Raw genomic sequence first — 19796 nt, forward strand, 5'->3', positions numbered from 1 at the left:
CCAGGAGAAATATCAATAACCTCAGATATGCAGATGACACCACGCTTATGGCAGAAAGTGAAGAACTAAAGAGCCTCTTGATGAAAGTGAAAGAGGAGAGAGAAAAAGTTGGCTTAAAACTCAACCTTCAGAAAACTAAGATCATGGCATCTGGTCCCATCACTTCATGGCAAATAGATGGGGAAAGAATGGAAACAGTGACAGACTTTATTTTTGGGGGCTCCAAAATCACTGCAGATGGTGATTGCAGTCATGAAATTAAAAAAATCTGGCTCCTTGGAAGAAAAGTTATGACCAACCTAGACAGTATATTAAAAAGCAGAGATATTACTTTGCCCACAAAGGTCTGTCTAGTCAAAGCTGAGAATCCCTTGGACAGCAAGGAGATCCAACCAGTCCATCCTAAAGGAAATCAGTCCTGAATATTCAGTGGAAGGACTGATGCTGAAGCTGAAACTCCAATACTTTGGCCACCTGATGCGAAGAACTGACTCATTTGAAAAGACCCTGATGCTGGGAAAGATTGAAAGCGGGAGGAGAAGGGGGCGACAGAAGATGAGATGGTTGGATGGCATCACCGACTCAGTGGACATGAGTTTGAGTAAACTCTGGGAGTTGGTGATGGACAGGGAGGCCTGGCGTGCCTCCCTGTCCATGGGGTTGCAAAGAGTCGGACACAACTGAGCGACTGAACTGAACTGGCCAGAATGTTACTCTCATATTATAAGAGTGAATCTCAGAGAGGTTAAGCCCATGTTCCAGGGTCACACAGCTTCTAAGAGAAAGAGCTGCTTTCATGATCCCCTTTATTTGACTCAAAGGCCTGTGTTTCTCTCAACCTCCTCTTTAGATTTGACATTGTAGAGCAATGGGAACTCCCACAGACAAGTGGTTGGATTGTGACCTGTGCCTCGGCTCTGCAGAGCAATTTGGTCATGTCTAACAACTAGTGGTAAAGAACCCACCTGCCGATGCAGGAGACACAGGAGACGTGTGTTCAATCCCCGAATCAGGAAGATCCCCTGGAGGAGAGCATGGCAACTTACTCCAGTATTCTCACCTGGAAAATTCCGTAGACAGAGGAGCCTGACGGGCTATAGTTCATAGGGCTGCAAGGAGTCAGACACGACTGAAGCGACTTAGCACACGTGCAGCAGATTGAATGTGTCTGATGATACCTTGTGGCCCCACAAATATATACACAGAATCCCTGACAATTGTGTCTAAGGAAGCCTATACAGGAAAGAGCATCATCAACTAACGGTGCCTTGGTTCAAACTCTAGTTTATCAGATTCACAAGCCCATGGCCCTGACCACTAGGTGATAGTGAGTATGACTCTGTGTTAGGGCTGAGGCCAGCACAAGAGAAGTGACTCATCCAAGGTCCTGCAGTCAGTGATGGGCCTGCTTGGGGCTCTCAGGCCCCAAGTATCCCGGCTCCAATATTCTGTCCAGCAGACCCTTTATTAGGTGTTGTTCCCCTTAAATGTCTCCTCTATCTAGACTTCAAAGGGAATCTGCTTTGCTCACATTCATCCTACAAGGTACAGAGACAAGGAAAGGACACTTAACATGAGATTTACCCTCTAAATGCACCTGAAAGATTTGTTTAAAGAAACAAGGAAAAGAATGCACATGGGATTTTTTTAAAGGCATAATGATTTTCCTCCATTATCTCAACTCAATTGGAGAATATATCCTAAAACACAGAAATGGCACCAAAGCTCATATTTTATATAAAAGTGTATGTGTCTGTGTGTGTTTGACTTCCTGATGATAGCTATGCCCTCTGTTTTGGGTCAAAGTCATCTCTTTCAGCATAGAGAGGAGGCAGGTTGGGGAAAGAACAAGCATTTGTTGAAATCCTATTATATAGCACACATACTTCCTCAATTTTAACATTTTTTCTTCACAATTGAGAAGGTAACCTCATTTCCAATGTACAGATGATGAAGCTCAAGCCTGAAAGGGCCATACTCTCCAGTGTCAACCATCTATGAGTGACTGGATTGAGTATCCATCTCTTGCCCACTCCACTAGACACTCAGGATCCACAGTTTTAGACAATGAGATTTCTGGCTTAATTTTAAATACCACCTGAGAGATGAAGGCAGCACAAAGAGTCGGAGATGACTGAGTGACTGACACACACACAAGATGAAGGTGGCAGTGGAGATGGGAGCTTGCTCTTTGGGCCAAGAGGTCAAGATATGGGGCTGAGGGATTGGCTAGTTCCTGAGGGACTGTGTGAGGCTCAGGTACAGAGGTGGTGTTCTTTCCTGAAAGAAAACCAGGAGAGAAAGAAAAAAAAGTCACAATAATCCTTTAACCAAGAGATACTTTATATTTTATCTGCCTTAACAGCTCTTCACACTATCAATGATTATTCCTATTATGCAGGTCAGATAATAACAGTTTGTTGCTGTTGTTGTTTTAGTCACTAAGTTATGTTCAACTCTTTGTGACACCATGGACTGCAGCCCACCAGGCTCCACTGTCCATGGGATTCTCCAGGCAAGAACACTGGAGTAGGTTGCCATCTCCTTCTCTAAGGGATCTTCCCAAGCCAGGGCTTGAATCCTTGTCTCCTGCATTGGCAGGTGGATTCTTTACCACTGAGCCACCTGGGAAGCCCAATACAGCAGTTAGGAGATGGTGAAATAAATCAGGGAAGCAGCCTTGTAAATGCTTGTGCAATATTTAAAACTGGAATTACTCTAATGCTTTTCCATTGTGTTCTGAAGCCTCCCGGGCTCTGACTGCTGTAATCTGGGTAATTGATAATGGCTAGGATATTGCTCAGTTTCTACTACAATGATCTGTATCGCTTTAAAATAAACAAATTAACAAAAAAATTTTAAATACCTTCTCTTTGGAAAAATAAGTAACAATTGACTGAAAATCTAAAATATCTGCAAGCGATGTAGAATTCATATCAGTAGTTTATAAAGCATGCTTACTATTAAACAGGGAGAGATGGGCAGATGATATGAACAGGGTATCCACTTAAGGAATAATCAATATTCATACACAATCAATATCTGAAAGTATTCCAAAACACATTAGCTAATGAAATGCAAATTAAAATCCTGGGAATATGGGTGAGATTGCAGTATAGAAAAAGAACATGAGAGTGTGAATACATATTTGTGTATATGTATATACAAATTAATATATCATTTTCAGAGAACCACAAATTCATCTGGAGAACATGCACCATTCTACTGACAATGGACAAGTTTAGGTCAAGGATGGAAGTTAGGCAAATGGAGGATACAGGATAATTTTATAAATATACATTTCTACATTGCTTGATATATTGTAATTAAGAAAATAGAGATAAAAATTCAAAACAAGAAAATACTTTAAAGAAATGTACTCATGATGTTATTGCTTTGGAAATATTTTGAAAGTAAATTTTATGGGAAAAGGATCAAATTAACAAATTCATTTGAAAACAGGTGTTTATGTGTGATTATTTATTTGTGTCTGTTTCTATGGTGGAGATTTATCCATAAATCTGTGTGTGTGTACGTGTGTGCACATTTGTGTGTTTATGTTTCTGTGTCTTAAACTCTTTCACCTCAAATATTGACATGCTCATATAATGGAGCTTTCTCATCAGTGCTGTATTTCATGTCTGGAGTTTAAACATCAAACATCTTAGAAAGTTATGGATTTAGAGGGGTTGTCACCAATGAGTGGAAAATTCCAAAAAACTCTGTTGAGGTAATGAAGCAAGATGGTTCTCTCACTCCCACACCCCTTGCTGGACTCCTGGTCTGAGACTTTCAGAGCTAGTCAGCCCAGACTTTCAGGGCTAACTGATATATGGGCTCAATTTGCTACATGTTTCCTCCTTCATTTTCTACATGTTTTTCCCCCAATGAAAAGGCGTATTTAGAAACAAAAATAACTCCGAACCCAAAATTTCAAATAGTACTAACAGTAGAGTTCCCAGTTCTTTTTGAACAAGTGCTGACATGTTAATTTCTCTGATGGGATCTCACTCTCAGACAGAGATGGATGCAGAATGAAGGATAAGGCAACTTTTGGAGTGCTTTGATTCTCACCGATCTTCAAGGGCAGGAACAAGAAGTTTCAAATACACTGTTGTTTGGATCTTTGCTGGGTCATGGGTCAAAGTGGGAGATTTCTGGAATGGTTTTGTCTGTCATCTCTAGAGGAGTGACTCCTCCCGTTTAGGCTTCCTATTATACTCTATGTCTGAACTGCCACCCTTGAAATGGCATGGGGTTTCTTCATAATATATCACCTCTTCTTCTAGTTGTAGAGTTTTGGGTGCAGAAAGGTACATAGAAGAACAAATGTGAAAACAGAGATGCTAAAGTTCATATTGAAGGAAGTACTCATTCACCAACCACTCTGGATGATGGAACTGACAGAGGAGGTGAAATCCTGCCACATTCCCTGGCTCCCTGCTAAACACTCATGAATTCACGAGTGCAACTTTCTCTTCAGGGAAGGGTTGGACATCCAATCTCAGATTCAGACATCCCAGAAAATGATGGACATGGAGAGTCTGCTTATAGTAGGAGTGCAAAAATCCAGAAAATACTGGGTGATACCACTAAGCCAAGATCCTACCTCCTCCTCTCCCTCTCTTACTGGTCTGAGCCTTTCAGAACTGCAATCCTGCATCTGACCACCAGATGGCATCCTCGTGCCCATTTTACTTGAATGAAAAGGAGCACATTCAGTTCAGTAGCTCAGTCGTGTCCAACTCTTTGCGACCCCATGAACTGCAGCATGCCAGGCTTCCCTGTCCATCACCAACTCCAGGAGCCTACTCAAACTCATGTCCATTGGGTCAGTGATGCCATCCAACCATCTCATCCTCTGTTGTCCCCTTCTCCTCCTGCCTTCAATCTTTCCCAGCATCAGGGTCTTTTCCAATGAGTCAGTTCTTCGTGTCAGGTGGCCAAAGTATTGGAGTTTCAGCTTCAGCTGAAATTCAGGACATTAGCTCCTCGGTTTTTCCAGTAGTCATATATGGATGTGAGAGTTGGACTATAAAGAAAGCTGAGTGCCAAGAATTGATGCTTTTGAACTGTGGTATTGGAGAAGACTCTTAAGAGCCCCTTGGACTTCAAGAAGATCCAACCAGTCAATCCTAAAGGAAATCAGTCCTGAATATTCATTGGAAGGACTGATGCTGAAGCTGAAACTCCAATACTTTGGCCACTTGATGTGAAGAACTGACATTTGAAAGACCTTGATGCTGGGAAGGATTGAAGGCAGGAGGAGAAGGGGATGACAGAGAATGAGATGGTTGGATGGCATCACCGACTCAATGGACATGAGTTTGAGTAAACTCTGGGAGTTGTTGATGGACAGGAGGCCTGGCGTGCTGCAGTCCATGGGGTTGCAAAGAGTCAGACATGACTGAGTGACTGAACTAATCTGAACTGAGCTCAGCTGGTAAGAATAGGCCTGCAATGCAGGAGACCTCGGTTCAATTCCTGGGTCAGGAAGATCCCCTGGAGAAGGGATTGGCTACCCACTCCAGTAATCTTGGGCTTTCCTAGTGGCTCAGACGGTAAAGAATCCACCTGCAATGCAGAAGACCCAGGTTTGATCCCTGGGTTGGGAAGATCCGCTGGAGGAGTGTTGTGGTCCTTTAATGGACCGGAACTTGAGGGTACAGAGTCGACCGATAAGAAAGTAAAAGAGGGAAGAAAAGAGGCTGATATTCCCTGGTTTACACAGTATGCCAATATAACTCTAGGACAAAGAGCTAGCACCGTCTACGTAGGCTCAGGGCGCCCTCTCGAAGAGGTCTTGAAAGCCCCGGCAAATAAGTAGACACGATGGACACCTGTGCTTCGTGGAAGCAGCCTGAAACGGAGAGAGGGAGAGAGGGAGAGAGAGAGAGAGAATGAGGAAAGACACGGGGACCAGTGCTCTGGTGGAACAAAGGCATTTATTCAACATATTGTGGGCATATACATACTCTCTTACCAGATAGCCCTTTTTAGCAGAGATAGGGATCAAAGATCTAACAAGTCATCTAGAAAGCCGGAGGCTAGAATTATTCTCTAGAGAGGGGGTTGTAAAAGTAACTTTACATATCAGAAAGGAGGAGACTTGTAAATGGCTGCTGTTCACCATATGGAATTTCCATACAAATGAGATACATGAATTTCTATTATCCCCGAAAGCCAGCTTGCCAGCTCTCTGGCACCTGTATTCAGGTGCTGTTAAGGAACATAGAATTCATGCAAGACTGACAACAGCACACAGGAAGCCTCCTGTTAAATGTATCCTGACAGAGGAGGGCATGGCAACCCCCTCCAGTATTCTTGCCTGGAGAATCCCCACAGACAGAGCAGCCTGGTGGGCTACAGTCCATGGGGTCATAAAGAGTCAGACACAGCCAAGTGACTAAGCACAGCACACCACAACATATGTCTTGGGCTTCCCTTGTCGCTCAGACGGTAAAGAATCTACCTGCAATGCAAGAGACCTGGGTTCAATCCCTGGGTCAGGAAGATCCCCTGGAGACGGATATGGCAAGCCACTCCAATATTCTTGCCTGGAGAATCCCATGGATAGAGGAGACTGGTGGGCTACAGTGTGTGGGTCGCAAAGAGTCCAAACCAACTAAGCATGAGCACTGTGTCTTGGAATGGTTTGTTTACTGTGATATCAATCTTGTTTAGAAAATTCATATGTATATGAAAGCAGTTACAATTTCTGTGGACCCCAAGTCTACTTCGCGTTCATTGATGTATCTCTTAGAGTGGTCCCTCTCAGAGAGCAGGACGTTAACCCTCACTTCTCTGTCCCTCATCCCGTCTGGCAACCTCTGTTGAGAGTACAGGACACAGCTGTCCAGACCCGCTCTGGCGCCGAATCACATTCCGCCTACTCTGCACTGCGCTTCTCTCGTCTGCTGCAGACTGCCAAGGCGCTACCTTTACCTGATGTTTCATTGTATGCAGGCCCCAGAGTATATGTTTTTACAGTGTTTTTTACACCCATTGGCCACTGTTTTTTTTTTTTCAGACAAAATTAGAATCGCTCTGTACACTGGCTCAAAGGCTGGGTTTTAAGGGAGGGTATTGTATATTTCTGCTCCTTGAATAAACGTCTTTGCAGAGAAATTTTTAAATAGATGTGTGTTGGTGCCACCTAGTGAGAGAAGCCTAAACTGCAGCTTGAATGGACTACGCGAGGGAGGCGTGCTAAGTCGCTTCAGTCTTATCCATGGGGTAACTCTGTGCAGCATTATGGACTGTAGCCCACCAGGCTCCTCTGTCCATGGTATTCTCCAAGCAAGAATACTGGAGTGGGTAGCCATTTCCTTCTCCAGGGGATCTTCCCAACCCAGGGATCGATCCTGTGTCTCTAACGTCTCCTGCATTAGCAGGTAGGTTCTATTTTTTTTTTTTTTTTTTAATAAATTTATTTATTTTAGTTGGGGGCCAATCACTTCACAACATTGCAATAGTTTTTGCCATACATTGACATGAATCAGCCATGGGTTTACATGTGTTCCCCCTCCTGGACCCCCCACCCACCTCCCTCCCCATCCCATCCTTCTGGATCATCCCATTGCCCTGGCCCTGAGCCCTTGTCTCATGCATCGAACATGGAATGGTGTTCTGTTTCACATATGATAATATACATGTTTCAATGCTATTCTCCCAGAACGTCCCACCCTCACCTTCTCCCTCAGAGTCCATAAAATTGTTCCATGCATCTGTGTCTCTTATTCTGTCTCGCATATAGGGTTATCGTTACCATCTTTCAAATTCCATATATATGCATTAGTATACTGTATTGTTGTTTTTCTTTCTGGCTTACTTCACTCTGTATAATGGGCTCCAGTTTCATCCATCTCAGTAGAACCGATTCAAATGTATTTTTTTTAATGGCTGAGTAATATTCCATTGTGTATATGTACCACAGCTTCCTTATCCATTCGTCTGCTGATGGACATCTAGGTTGCTTCCATGTCCTGGCTATTGTAAACAGTGCTAGCAGGTAGGTTCTTTACCACTAGCACCACCTGGGAGGGAGGGGCTGTAGCCAAAACCCGCCAGTCAGAGCTTTCTGGAATTTTGAGTGGAAAGGCGGGGCACGTTACCCGTATGCTGGGCCACTGACTGCCTCCAGACAAAAAGTGCAACCTCTTATTCTGAAGAGGAAGCGTTATGTAGGAAGAACAAAAAGATTTTTCTTTTGAGACCTATGGATAGAGACCTATATGAGCAAAAAAGAATCTCTGCCACTTAGGATCTGTAAACTGCACTTCGCTTGCATTTGTTATCACCATCTTTCCCTGTAAATACATTTAAAAATAAATTTCTACAAATGGCATTTTAAATTGTTTGATGATAAAATTTCAGGGTTTTTAACATCGCTGTAGTGGTTCATCATTATGGATGCCCCAGTTTTTTCATTGGTACCATAGTGATGAAAATTTATCTCATATTTCTGTTACAAAGGTACATGTCTTCTCACTATGTCTTCACAGGGTAGAAGGAGTAAGGGAGCTCTCTAGAGTCCCTTTTGTAAGTCCACTAATCCCACTCAGGAGGGTGATACCTTCGTGACCTAATCACTTCCCAAAGGACCCTGCTTCTTAATACCATCACATTCAGGGTTAGGATTTCAACATATGAATTTTGAGGGGAACACAGACATTCAATCCATAGCTGAAGGATTACTATATTACCTACGTTTTGCCATCATAATTGTCCAAATTGCTTAGCTTCAAAGAAGTTGCAGAGACAGCAGGGAAGCCACAAGGTGAGCTTGGAATGTTTTATTGTGTTCCTATAGAATACATATATACCTATGAATTGAATTAAAACGTAGTCTGTGCTTTGTCTAAGGGTAGATTCAGATATTTGTGGTAGAAAGAGCCAATGGACAGTGATGTAACTGCACAAGCTAATAGTCTTACGGAAATTTAGAAGTAGGCAATTGGTTCCATGAAGAAGCTAGTGATCTAGGCTCCCAGAATTCACTGTGGGGAGGTAATTCATGGCATTTCTACATGTCTTATGACAACTTTTGTCTAGAAATATCATTTTCAAAGCAGTCATCCTTGAAAGATGAGAGAGCATCTGCCTCCAGGTCAGAGAACAGACTTGACTACTGGACAGGATAGTAAAGATAATGCCTCTCTCCTGGGCACAGATTGGTCAGATTTGCCAGCAGTCTCCTTATAAGATCAGAGTGTTCCTAAGCTCAGTGTTCCTTAGCTGTGATGCAGATCCAGTGGATATACAGTGCCAACTTGGCTGCTCCCCATCATCCCTGTGAGACTTAGAGGACAAGGGAAAACAACCCGATCTTGAAATTTATGCTACCTGCTGTGCCAGAAGTAAACAATGATCTAAATCCATTTAGACAGTTTTCTCCTTGTCTTCTTACCTAACCTATGAAAGTGTATCCAGCTACCATTGCAATTGCAGTAGCTTCTGCTCTATAGGAATTGATTGACCACTTGAAACTCACCATACTGTCACACGTGGTGTCTGGCCCTCACCCTCATGGTTGAAGTGACTTCATCCACCCCATAAGGATGGAGGAAGGTGAGAAAAAAGGGCAGTGGCACATGCCACCAAGACACTTGAAAGTTGGAGTTGCCACACAATGTTTTTCCTTACAACCAATAAGCCCAAATTATCAGTATAAATATGCAAACAAAACACATCAAACTCTCATTTAAAAAAAGTGAGAATATGGGACTGGGGTGTGTTTTTTCACTATCTACATTTTACATTACATGTTTAAGTTGAAATGTTTACAGCATACATGTTTAGTATTACCTTCCTACCCTACAAATGTGTTGGAGTTACGCCCTTTAAAAATGTTAAGGGAACTTGAGGGAAGGGAAATAACATCATTGCAAGGATGGCTTTCCAAAGCTTTTTCAGATACTCATGTGTTCCTGAATCTCTATCAGTCTGCAATGGGTGGTTACATGGTTAGAAATGGATAATTCCATATTCACCTCAAATTTTTCTTTCCTGGATTAGAACTACTTAAGAAGAAGGAGGAAAAGTGAGAAGTCAGCAGCAACCTCAGAATTGGCAGTTAAAATTGGGTGGAGTGGGAGGGGAGGTAGCAGAGTCCTTCCGCTGGAAAAGTTGCAGGAACTGATAGGGCCTCAGGGACTGGAATCAAGACTCCAATGCCATTCTATTTCCTTCTCTCCTCTTCTTTCTCCAATAAGGACTTACTCATTTCTGATCTCACATTAATATCTTGCTCCAAGAAACAAAGATCACTTCCACTGGCAATCCTAGATGTACAGTCTTAAAGTCTCTCTGATAAAGAAACATAAATATAAACAAGCAAGCAAACAAAAAGAAGATTTCTTTTCAATCCCTGGGGTGGAAAACTCCATGAGGTGCCTTACTTACAGCTTAGCTTGTCGCTTGCTTGCTTCGCTTCAGTTTTCTGACTCTGTAAATCTAGGGACTGTAACTTTCAAGGCTCCTCAATCCATGGGATTCTCCAGGCAAGAATACTGGAGTGGGCAGCCATTTCCTCCTCCAGGGGATCTTCTCGACCCAGGGATCGAACCCGTGTCTTTTACGTCTCCTGCATCTGCAGGCAGGTTCTTTACCACTAGCGCCACCTGGGAGGCTGGCAGTAGGGAAGAGTCAAATGTTTTATTGGCTGAGCGTCTGGACAGTGCAGTGTGCCCTGCTCTTATTGATCTGCTTTTTTTTCTTCCATACCATAGTTTCAGAAGAGCTTCACTGGTAGCTCAGTTGGTAAAGAATCTGCTGACAATGCAGGAGACCTGGGTTTGATTCCTGAGTCCGCAAGATACCCTATAGAAGGACATGGCAACCCACTCCATTATTTTTGCCTGGAGAATTCCATAGACAGAGGAGCCTGGCAGGCTACAGTCAATGGGATTCTAAAGAGTCCGACATGACTGAGGGACTAACACACACACACACACATAGGTTAGGAAACACTTATTAGTCAGGAATAGCATATTGGAAGAAAAGAATATAATAGTGGAGAAAATAAAGTAACAGAATAAAATGTAGAAAGTTTGAAGATTAATCTCAAAGTGCATTGCTCATATTAAAGTTCATGTTGTTGCAATACTTTGTTTAGCTGTTTTATACAGTGTGTATTTCTCTGGGCTGCCTGAGTCTGTTTAAAAAATGTTTTTCTTATTGTGAGTAGTGGTAAATAAAAGCTTGAAAACCTCTGAAACTGAAATCTGAAGATTTCAGTTCTGTCGGTAGAACCCTTTCAAAGTGCTCTTGCTAGAGACCATCCTCAATTACTTTACTGACAGCCTCTTGTCCTCTCATTGTTTGAGGCCGGTGGGAAGACTACCCATTCAGAGTTGAGCTGGAGTGTCTTATTTACAGGAATCCCTATGTTGCTTTTAATCCAATCAGGCTTTGGGGTAACCCAAGGCCTCTTTTGAGTATTGTCTCAGTATTCCAGAGCCCCATGCTCTTTTCTTCCAAGGTAGCCTCAGATCTGGTTTATTGTGCTATCTGGCTTCATAAAACAAAAAACTAACTCAAATCCAAGAAGAACAGGGTCAGAGGAAAAGATGTTATGCAAAGAGCTGTGGTTACTACTTCTATGAGTTTTAAAAGCAAGTTTCCCAATACAGAAAGCTTTTCCAAGGCCAATATGCCTGGAGAACTGCTTTGAGCACATTGGCTCTGACCCTTTATAGCAGACATTTGGATGACACCCTCTAGGAATGGGCTGGAAGCCTCTGAAGCTGCTGCTGCCACCAAGGAACTGGTTCAGATCACCATGTCCGAGAACACCAATGCCTACATCAAGCTCCTAGTAAACCTTGGAGGTAGGATGAGGACCTCTTTGCAGAAACCTAAGCCCCTTTACAGAATCACAAAAAGAGAGGTGGTCAATTAATGTGGTTTTTGTTCATTTTGAAATTCCCTTGCTCATTCTTCTTGGGATTGCCTTGCTTGTAAATAATTCACTCATTCCATACCCTGTCATTTTTAACAGAAAACATTTTATTCCTCATAGACTGCATAATTTTCTGTATCAATTAGTCTTAAATCTGCTTAGGGTTTTTTTCTTGTTTTTGTTGTCGAAGTTAACATATGCTTATGTTGTATGCATGTTTTATCACACAGACCTTTTGTAAACTTAACCAACCTGGATCTACTACAATCTAAGTAGTAGAGTTGAGAATAATTTTCTATGTAGGTGGGGCTTTTTTTTTCTATGTAGTACCAAAGATAATTTTTATTAAGTTCTAAAACCCACTTAAGCTTGTTCTGATTGATTATTGAAATTTGCTCTCCTTGTACCAAGAATTTTCTTTATTCTTAATTTACTCTTACTTTACCTCATGGACACACAGATGCACATTCCCTATAGGAATTTTACACAAATTGATTCAAATTCATTAACTGATATGGGTGAAATTTGATTTTGTTTTTCAATCCTGAGTTTTTCTCTCTGAAGAAGCAGGTTCAGGAATTTCCTGGCAGTCCGGTGGTTAGAACTCCACATTTCCCCTGCAGGGCACATGGGTTGGATCCCTGGTCAGGGAAGTAAGATCCTGTATGCCACATGGTGCGGCCAACGCAAACAAACAGGTTCAGTTGTTCAAACCTTCTATATCCCTTTTTAGACTTTAATGTTTTCGTGAATACACATTTTGCTCAACAGTTTTCATCTGAATTGTATGTAGAGTTGAAGCTGTTGAACTCTGTGAAGTAATATTTTATTGGCCTGAATCTGTTATTTCTGCTTCCTCTCCACTCCCACCCCCCACCAGGGTTTTCAAGGCATGTGGTAGATTAAGCTTGAAAATGCCATTGGTGGCATCATTCTGTAGTTCCTTTTCTTGCCTAGATGCATTTTCTAATATTGCAGAGGAATCACAATTAATATTGGGTACAGGGAACTTCCTTGACTTGCTCCTAGTGTCAGGGACACTGGTTGTGACAATTAATGTTAGGGTTGCTTTTTCCCTTTAGAACCAATTCATTGAGTTAAAAAATTATTTTAAAACTTCCAGTTTTCTAAGAGTATTTAATTACCATAAAATATTGAATATTAGCAAATATTTTTTCACATCTGCTTTTTTTTTTTCTCTTTGACTTATTAAATGTTGAAGTTACATTCCTGGGACAAATACTAAAACCATTGTAAAGTACCTCTACCACAAAGAAGCAGCATATCCACTGACTCTAAAAAAGTTAAAAACCAAAATAAGTTTCCAGAATAAGTGCTACAGTCAACTTAAGTTTCTCTTTTTGTGTAAATTGTGCAACAAGTCAAAAACCAATATGGTATCACAGAGAATGCTTGTCATTTCTATTTCCTGGCTTGTAACATGACTTTTTTGGTAAGCATTAGCTTATTCTCTGATGAACTAGTTTTAATTTCAGTAATATCTCTATATCTTTTAGAAGCTTACAGAGATGGACTTTATCCTTGTTTAGGAACTGGAGCTAAGCTGGCACTTTTCCTCCAAGTTTCACTTTATCAAATTCTGAAAGAGCATTCTGTTCCACTGCAACATTTTTATGAAATCTCGTGGGAGTTACCACATAGATAGGAGTTGAACATGACCGAAAGGAAGAGGGATCTTCACAGACAATCCTGTAAGTATCCCCGAATTGCCCATATGGGTGTTTCATTAGCAATACTCTTTTTAACGTGAGTGCAGCATCTTTAGGACTGAGTCTGCATTTTTAAGAAGAGATCCAGGCTGTGTCACTTACTATTGAGATATAAGGAAGCCTGAGAATGCTGAGCTGAGGACCTAGGGAAGTTGAGCATGTAAGTATTATGCAGGTTTTGCTCCATCTCTAGCCAGCTGTAGGCTATGAAAAGAAGTTCTTCCCATAGTCCAGACAACTCCACTCGGGACAAAAATATGGGATTTGGGTCCCAAAATTTAGTAGCAATGAGGAGTCCTTTGGTGTCACAGATGAATGATTTATTGAGGGCAGGGTGATATATGTGCAGGTCAGAATTTTCCAAGGGCTGAAACTGACATCTCTACAGTGTTGATACTATAAAAGCCTCATTTCAAAGTTCTTTTGGTGGAGTTCACAGGAAGCTCCTAGGATTCTTGCCTTCTAATTGGCTCATGCCAATTAGTGGGAATACTTAGTCACATCTAACATGGTGTGGTTTATTGATGGGCTTTCCTGCATAGCATTTTATCCAACTAAATTATTGAGTTTACCCAGTATCTCATCTGAATGTGGGGCCTATATATGACACCCATCCTATCACTAACAGTCATTCTTTTTCCCATGGCACTAGAAAGATGTTAACATCATGCCTGAGCTTTCCACTAATTTTTTCATGTTTAGCAAAAAGTGTTCCAAGAAAGTGGCCTCTAAAACCCAGTAAGAAAAAAAAAAGTGAATGAGACACTGCCACTGAGTTACTCCACCTATGTTTACAAGGTTCTGAAGCAGGTTTGCTCTGACAGGAGCATTTCATCAAAGGCCATGAGCATCATGAATTCTTCCCTTTACCACACACTCAAGTCTGTCTCAGACAAAGCCTCTCACCTGACCTATTGCACAAGGTGCTCAAATGTCAACCCCAGGGAGATCTAAATAGCCTTGTGCTTATAAAAGCAGTTGATTACAATGGGTCTGAGGACACCAAGGCTATCACCAAGTGCATCAGCCACAAGTTAATTGCCCTCAGGAGGATTTGAGTAGCAAACACTAAAAGTTTTTTCAGATCCATATATTTCTTAAAAAATAGTAATAACTATAGCTCAGTAAAGTTTGATCTATTTTATTTTTTGACCTTGTAGCATGATGCTTATTTCAAGATGTCATTCTTATAATGAGCTAAATATTTTCTGATGTCATGTTTAATATATCTAGTGAAATTTGTTCAGAAGAAAATAGTGGATTGCCTCCAATAATATTCCATTTTACTGCGTTACTAAAAAGGCAGTTCTGGTAGTTTTTTTTCTAGGTAAGCCTTTAAGGAGTTCTGCAAAGCCAAAGCTATTTTTCATAGTGATGTAATTGTTTTTCACCCCCATCCTTCCATGGGTATACAGTGGAATTTCCAGGGGTACCTTATATGCCTGATGTGAATTAAGTCAAAAGCAAACAGAAAAAAACAGACATCTCAAGTTAATGATTTTATTGCTTATCTTTGTATGGGAAGATGCAAAAATCTGAGCTCACTGAAATTATTCCTTAGATATGCATCTTAACTATCTGGGGCCAGGAACCAGCATACAGAATGTTTCATTTGTCTCCATCCTGAATTCCCCTCAGGGCACACCTGTGGGGGGAAGTTGCAGGGGGGATGGCTCGATGGTTGACAACATTTGTTGTTTACTGAAATGGCAGGCAGCATTTTTAACCTACACATTTTTCATATGAACTTGCATTTCATGTTTTCATGTAATTAGTTTGCCAGATTTAGAAAATAAAAATACACAATACCCAGTAAAATTTAAACTTCAAATAAACAATGAATAATTTCTTTAGCATTGGTATGTTGCATGAAATATTTACGCTAAATATTATTGTTACTGAACCAAATTTGTACTCACCTTGCATGCAATAAACCCCATCTACTGACACCGGCTTGTGGTGAAGGAAACTGCAGCATTTATTGCAAAGTGTCAGACAGGAATAGGAGGCAGCTAATATTCAAAATAATCTGAACTCTTCATTGGGTTTCAAGGAAGCATTTTTAAAGGTCAGGTGAGAGGAAGTGGGGCTTGGGGTGTGTGTTCAGCTTGTGCACAATTCTCCGATTTATTGATGGTGACGTAACAGGGTGGTTTACGGGGGTTAACTTTGTCAATCCTTTCAGGCTCCAGGAAGTCTGGGGATACATGCTCATGGTCATCAAGTAGTTAACTTCTTCTTTGGTGGAGTTTTAGCTTCTGTAAAACAACTCAGATACTGAGCTATCTACATACTTCAGAGAGGAGCTGCAGATTCTGAGACTGCCATATGACTGATGTACTGTTTAAATTCTTACCAGTTCTCCTGACCCAACTGCTATTTTTATCTCTACATGGTCACATCCTTTTAATCGTTCATTCTTGCGCCAGGTTATTGTGACTCCGCGGAAGCCTGGGAGACTACAGCTTTTCTACAAACAAGAGGCAAGCAGAGGCCATTGGGGTGGAGGTCTGTCCTCAAAAGGCCCCATGGGGTCCTGCTTGGTTATATTTTCAGTTGATCCAATTGCATGGTAAATAGCGGGGGCTTTTTTTTTTTTTTTTGTCTTTCAGTGGTCAAAGCTTTTTAAACATCACTTTTAAAATGTTTTGTATACTTTCAAATAATAATGCTAATGTAAATCTTTGTCATCACATTGACTCTAAAAGTGATGACATTAGCATTTCTCCAACAAATGTGATATTGGACTTTTTTGAGATCTGTTGAAAATAACGTTTTTACATTTCTAATCATAGGTAATATAAAAAACAGTAAACATTAACATATGCCCTTTTAGCAATATTTGAGAGATGAACATTTTTAATCTTTTAGTTTATTCAAATAAATTATGGTTTTCCAATATTAAATCATCCTAGCATTCTTGGAATGAAATCCCTTATTAGGAGGCACTTGAAGAAATAGAGGTATACTGTGATTTGCTTGCTAACTGGCTGATGTCATCGAAGCCTGCCGTATCATGAAAGGTATGTTAGAAGTTGCAACTTTATCTGAGATCTCATACCTTTTTTTTCTGTAGGCAAACACTTTATATGTACTTAATCCTCACATCAGCCTTATGAGACAAATACTCTGATATTTGGACGCTATGTCATTGGCTGTGTACAGAGCTGCAATTGTCATATCCTCCCAGTGGACTGAGCTTTATATTATTATGACATGCCCTTGCCTGTCACAATAGGCATTATGACATGCTTTATACTTTATCTCCATGCTTCTTGCCTCAGAGTGGACTTTGATATAAAGATCACACACCTGTTCTCTATTGGTTCGTGTTTTAAACGTTCCATTCTTTTCCACCCTTTACCTTCCACCTTTCTGTATCCTTGTTATTCATGCGTCCCTTGTAAGCAACATAGAACTGGGTTTTGCTTTTTTTTTTTTAATAATTTTATTTATTTTAGTTGGGGGCTAATTACTTTACAATATTGTAGTGGTTTTTGTCATACATCGAAATGAATCAGCCCTGGGTTTACATGTGTTCCCCATCCTGAACCCCCCTCCCCCCTCCCTCCCCATCCCATCCCTCTGGGTCATCCCATTGCCCCAGCCCTGAGCATTTGTCTCATGCATCGAACCTGGAATGGTGTTCTGTTTCACATATGATAATATACATGTTTTGATGCTATTCTTTCAGAACATCCCACCCTCACCTTCTCCCTCAGAGTCCATAAGACTGTTCTGTGCGTCTGTGTCTCTTATTCTGTCTTGCATATAGGGTTATCGTTACCATCTATCAAATTCCATATATATGCATTAGTATACTGTATTGGTGTTTTTCTTTCTGGCTTACTTCACTCTGGATAATGGGCTCCAGTTTCATCCATCTCAATAGAACTGATTCAGATGTATTCTTTTTAATGGCTGAGTAATATTCCATTGTGTATATGTACCACAGCTTCCTTATCCATTTGTCTGCTGATGGACATCTAGGTTGCTTCCATGTCCTGGCTATTATAAACAGTGTGGCGATGAACATCGGGGTACACGTGTCTCTTTCAATTCTGGTTTCCTCGGTGTGTATGCCCAGCAGTGGGATTGCTGGGTCATATGGCAGTTCTAGTCCCAGTTTTTTAAGGAGTCTCCACACTGTTCTCCATAGTGGCTGTACTAGTTTGCAATCCCACCAACAGTGTAAGAGGGTTCCCTTTTCTCCACACCCTCTCCAGCATTTATTGCTTGTAGACTTTTGGATAGCAGCCATTCTGACTGGCGTGAAATGGTACCTCATTGTGGTTTTGATTTGCATTTCTCTAATAATGAGTGATGTTGAGCATCTTTTCATGTGTTATCCATCTGTATGTCTTCTTTGGAGAAATGTCTATTTAGTTCTTTGACCCATTTTTTGATTGGGTCGTTTATTTTTCTGGAATTCAGCTGCAGGAGTTGCTTGTATATTTTTGAGATTAATTGTTTGTCTGTTGCTTCGTTTGCTATTATTTTCTCCCATTCTGAAGGCTGTCTTTTCACCTTGCTTATTCGTAGTGATGCTTTCTAAGGCCCACTTGACTTCACATTCCAGGATGTCGGGCTCTAGGTGAGTGACCACACCATTGTGATTATCTGGGTCGTGAAGATCTTTTTTGTATAGTTCTTCTGTGTATTCTTGCCACCTCTTCTTAATATCTTCTGCTTCTGTTAGGTCCATACCATTTCTGTCCTTTATCGAGCCAATCTTTGCATAAAATGTTCCCTTGGTATCTCTAATTTTCTTGAAGAGATCTCTAGTCTTTTCCAATCTGTTGTTCTCCTCTATTTCTTTGCACTGATCGCTGAGGAAGGCTTTCTTGTCTCTCCTTGCTACTCTCTGGAACTCTGCATTTAGATAGGAATATCTTTCCTTTTCTCCTTTGCTTTTCACTTCTCATCTCTTCCCAGCTATCTGTAAGGCCTCCCCAGCCAACCATTTTGCTTTTTTTCATTTCTTTCCCATGGGGATGGTCTTGATCCCTGTCTGCTGTACAATGTCACGAACTTCTGTCCATTGTTCATCAGGCACTCTGTCTATCAGATCTAGTCCCTTAAATCTATTTGTCACTTCTACTGTATACTCATAAGGGATTTGATCTAGGTCATACCTGAATGGACTAGTGGTTTTCCCTACTTTCTTCAAGTTGGCTTAAAGCTCAACGTTCAGAAAACTAAGATCATGGCATCTGGTCCCATCACTTCATGGGAAATAGATGGGGAAACAGTGGAAACAGTGTCAGACTTTATTTTTTTGGGCTCCAAAATCACTGCTGATGGTGATTGCAGCCATGAAATTAAAAGACGCTTACTCCTTGGAAGGAAGGTTATGGCCAACCTAGACAGCATATTTAAAAGCAGAGACATTACTTTGCCAACAAAAGTCCGTCTAGTCAAGGCTCTGGTTTTTCCAGTGGTCATGTATGGATGTGAGAGTTGGACGGTGAAGAAAGCTGAGCGCCGTAGAATTGGTGCTTTTGAACTGTGGTATTGGAGAAGACTCTTGAGAGTCCTTGGACTGCAAGGATATCCAATCAATCCATCCTAAAAGAGATCAATCCTGGGTGTTCATTGGAAGGACTGATGTTGAAGCTGAAACTCCAATACTTTGGCCACCTCATGCGAAGAGTTGACTCATTGCAAAAGACCCTAATGCTGGGTAGGATTGGGGGCGGGAGGAAAAGGGGACGACAGAGGATGAGATGATTGGATGGCATCACCGACTCGATGGACATGGGTTTGGGTGGACTCCGGGAGTTGGTGATGGACAGAGAGGCCTGGCGTGCTGCAATTCATGGGGTCGCAAAGAGTCGGACACGACTGAGCGACTGAACTGAACTGAACTGAACTGATAGTTTCCTTTGTTGTGCAAAAGCTTTTAATTTTAATTAGGTCCCATTTGTTTATTTTTGCTTTTATTTCCAATATTCTGGGAGGTGGGTCATGGAGGATCCTGCTGTGGTTTATGTCGGAGAGTGTTTTGCCTATGTTTTCCTCTAGGAGTTTTATAGTTTCTGGTCTTACGTTTAGATCTTTAATCCATTTTCAGTTGATTTTTGTGTATGGTGTTAGAAAGTGTTCTAGTTTCATTCTTTTACAAGTGGTTAACCAGTTTTCCCAGCACCACTTGTTAAAGAGAT

General features: G+C 41.2%; 1 protein-coding gene across 25 annotated transcripts in view; it reads left to right on the forward strand.

Annotated features, from left to right (window-relative positions):
• The window catches only part of ZMAT1 (zinc finger matrin-type 1), a 146953-nt gene that overhangs the window by 47407 nt on the left and 79750 nt on the right, over nt 1-19796 (forward strand). For 13 of the 25 annotated variants that reach the window (XM_081565622.1, XM_081565623.1, XM_081565625.1 and 10 more), the window contains one exon: nt 13453-13614. The exons of 6 other annotated variants lie outside the window; for them this stretch is intronic. In XM_081565622.1, the coding sequence (XP_081421748.1) occupies nt 13578-13614 (37 nt within the window). In that variant the 5' untranslated portion in view covers nt 13453-13577. Of the gene's footprint in view, nt 1-850; nt 3535-13419; nt 13615-19796 lie in introns of those variants that run through there. 6 more of the 25 variants (XM_081565627.1, XM_081565630.1, XM_081565619.1 and 3 more) reach the window with 3 other exon arrangements.

Source organism: Giraffa tippelskirchi, chromosome X (genome assembly GCF_054371585.1).
Source record: "Giraffa tippelskirchi isolate mGirTip1 chromosome X, T2T-mGirTip1v1.2.pri, whole genome shotgun sequence".
NCBI classification, from domain to species: Eukaryota; Metazoa; Chordata; class Mammalia; order Artiodactyla; family Giraffidae; genus Giraffa; species Giraffa tippelskirchi.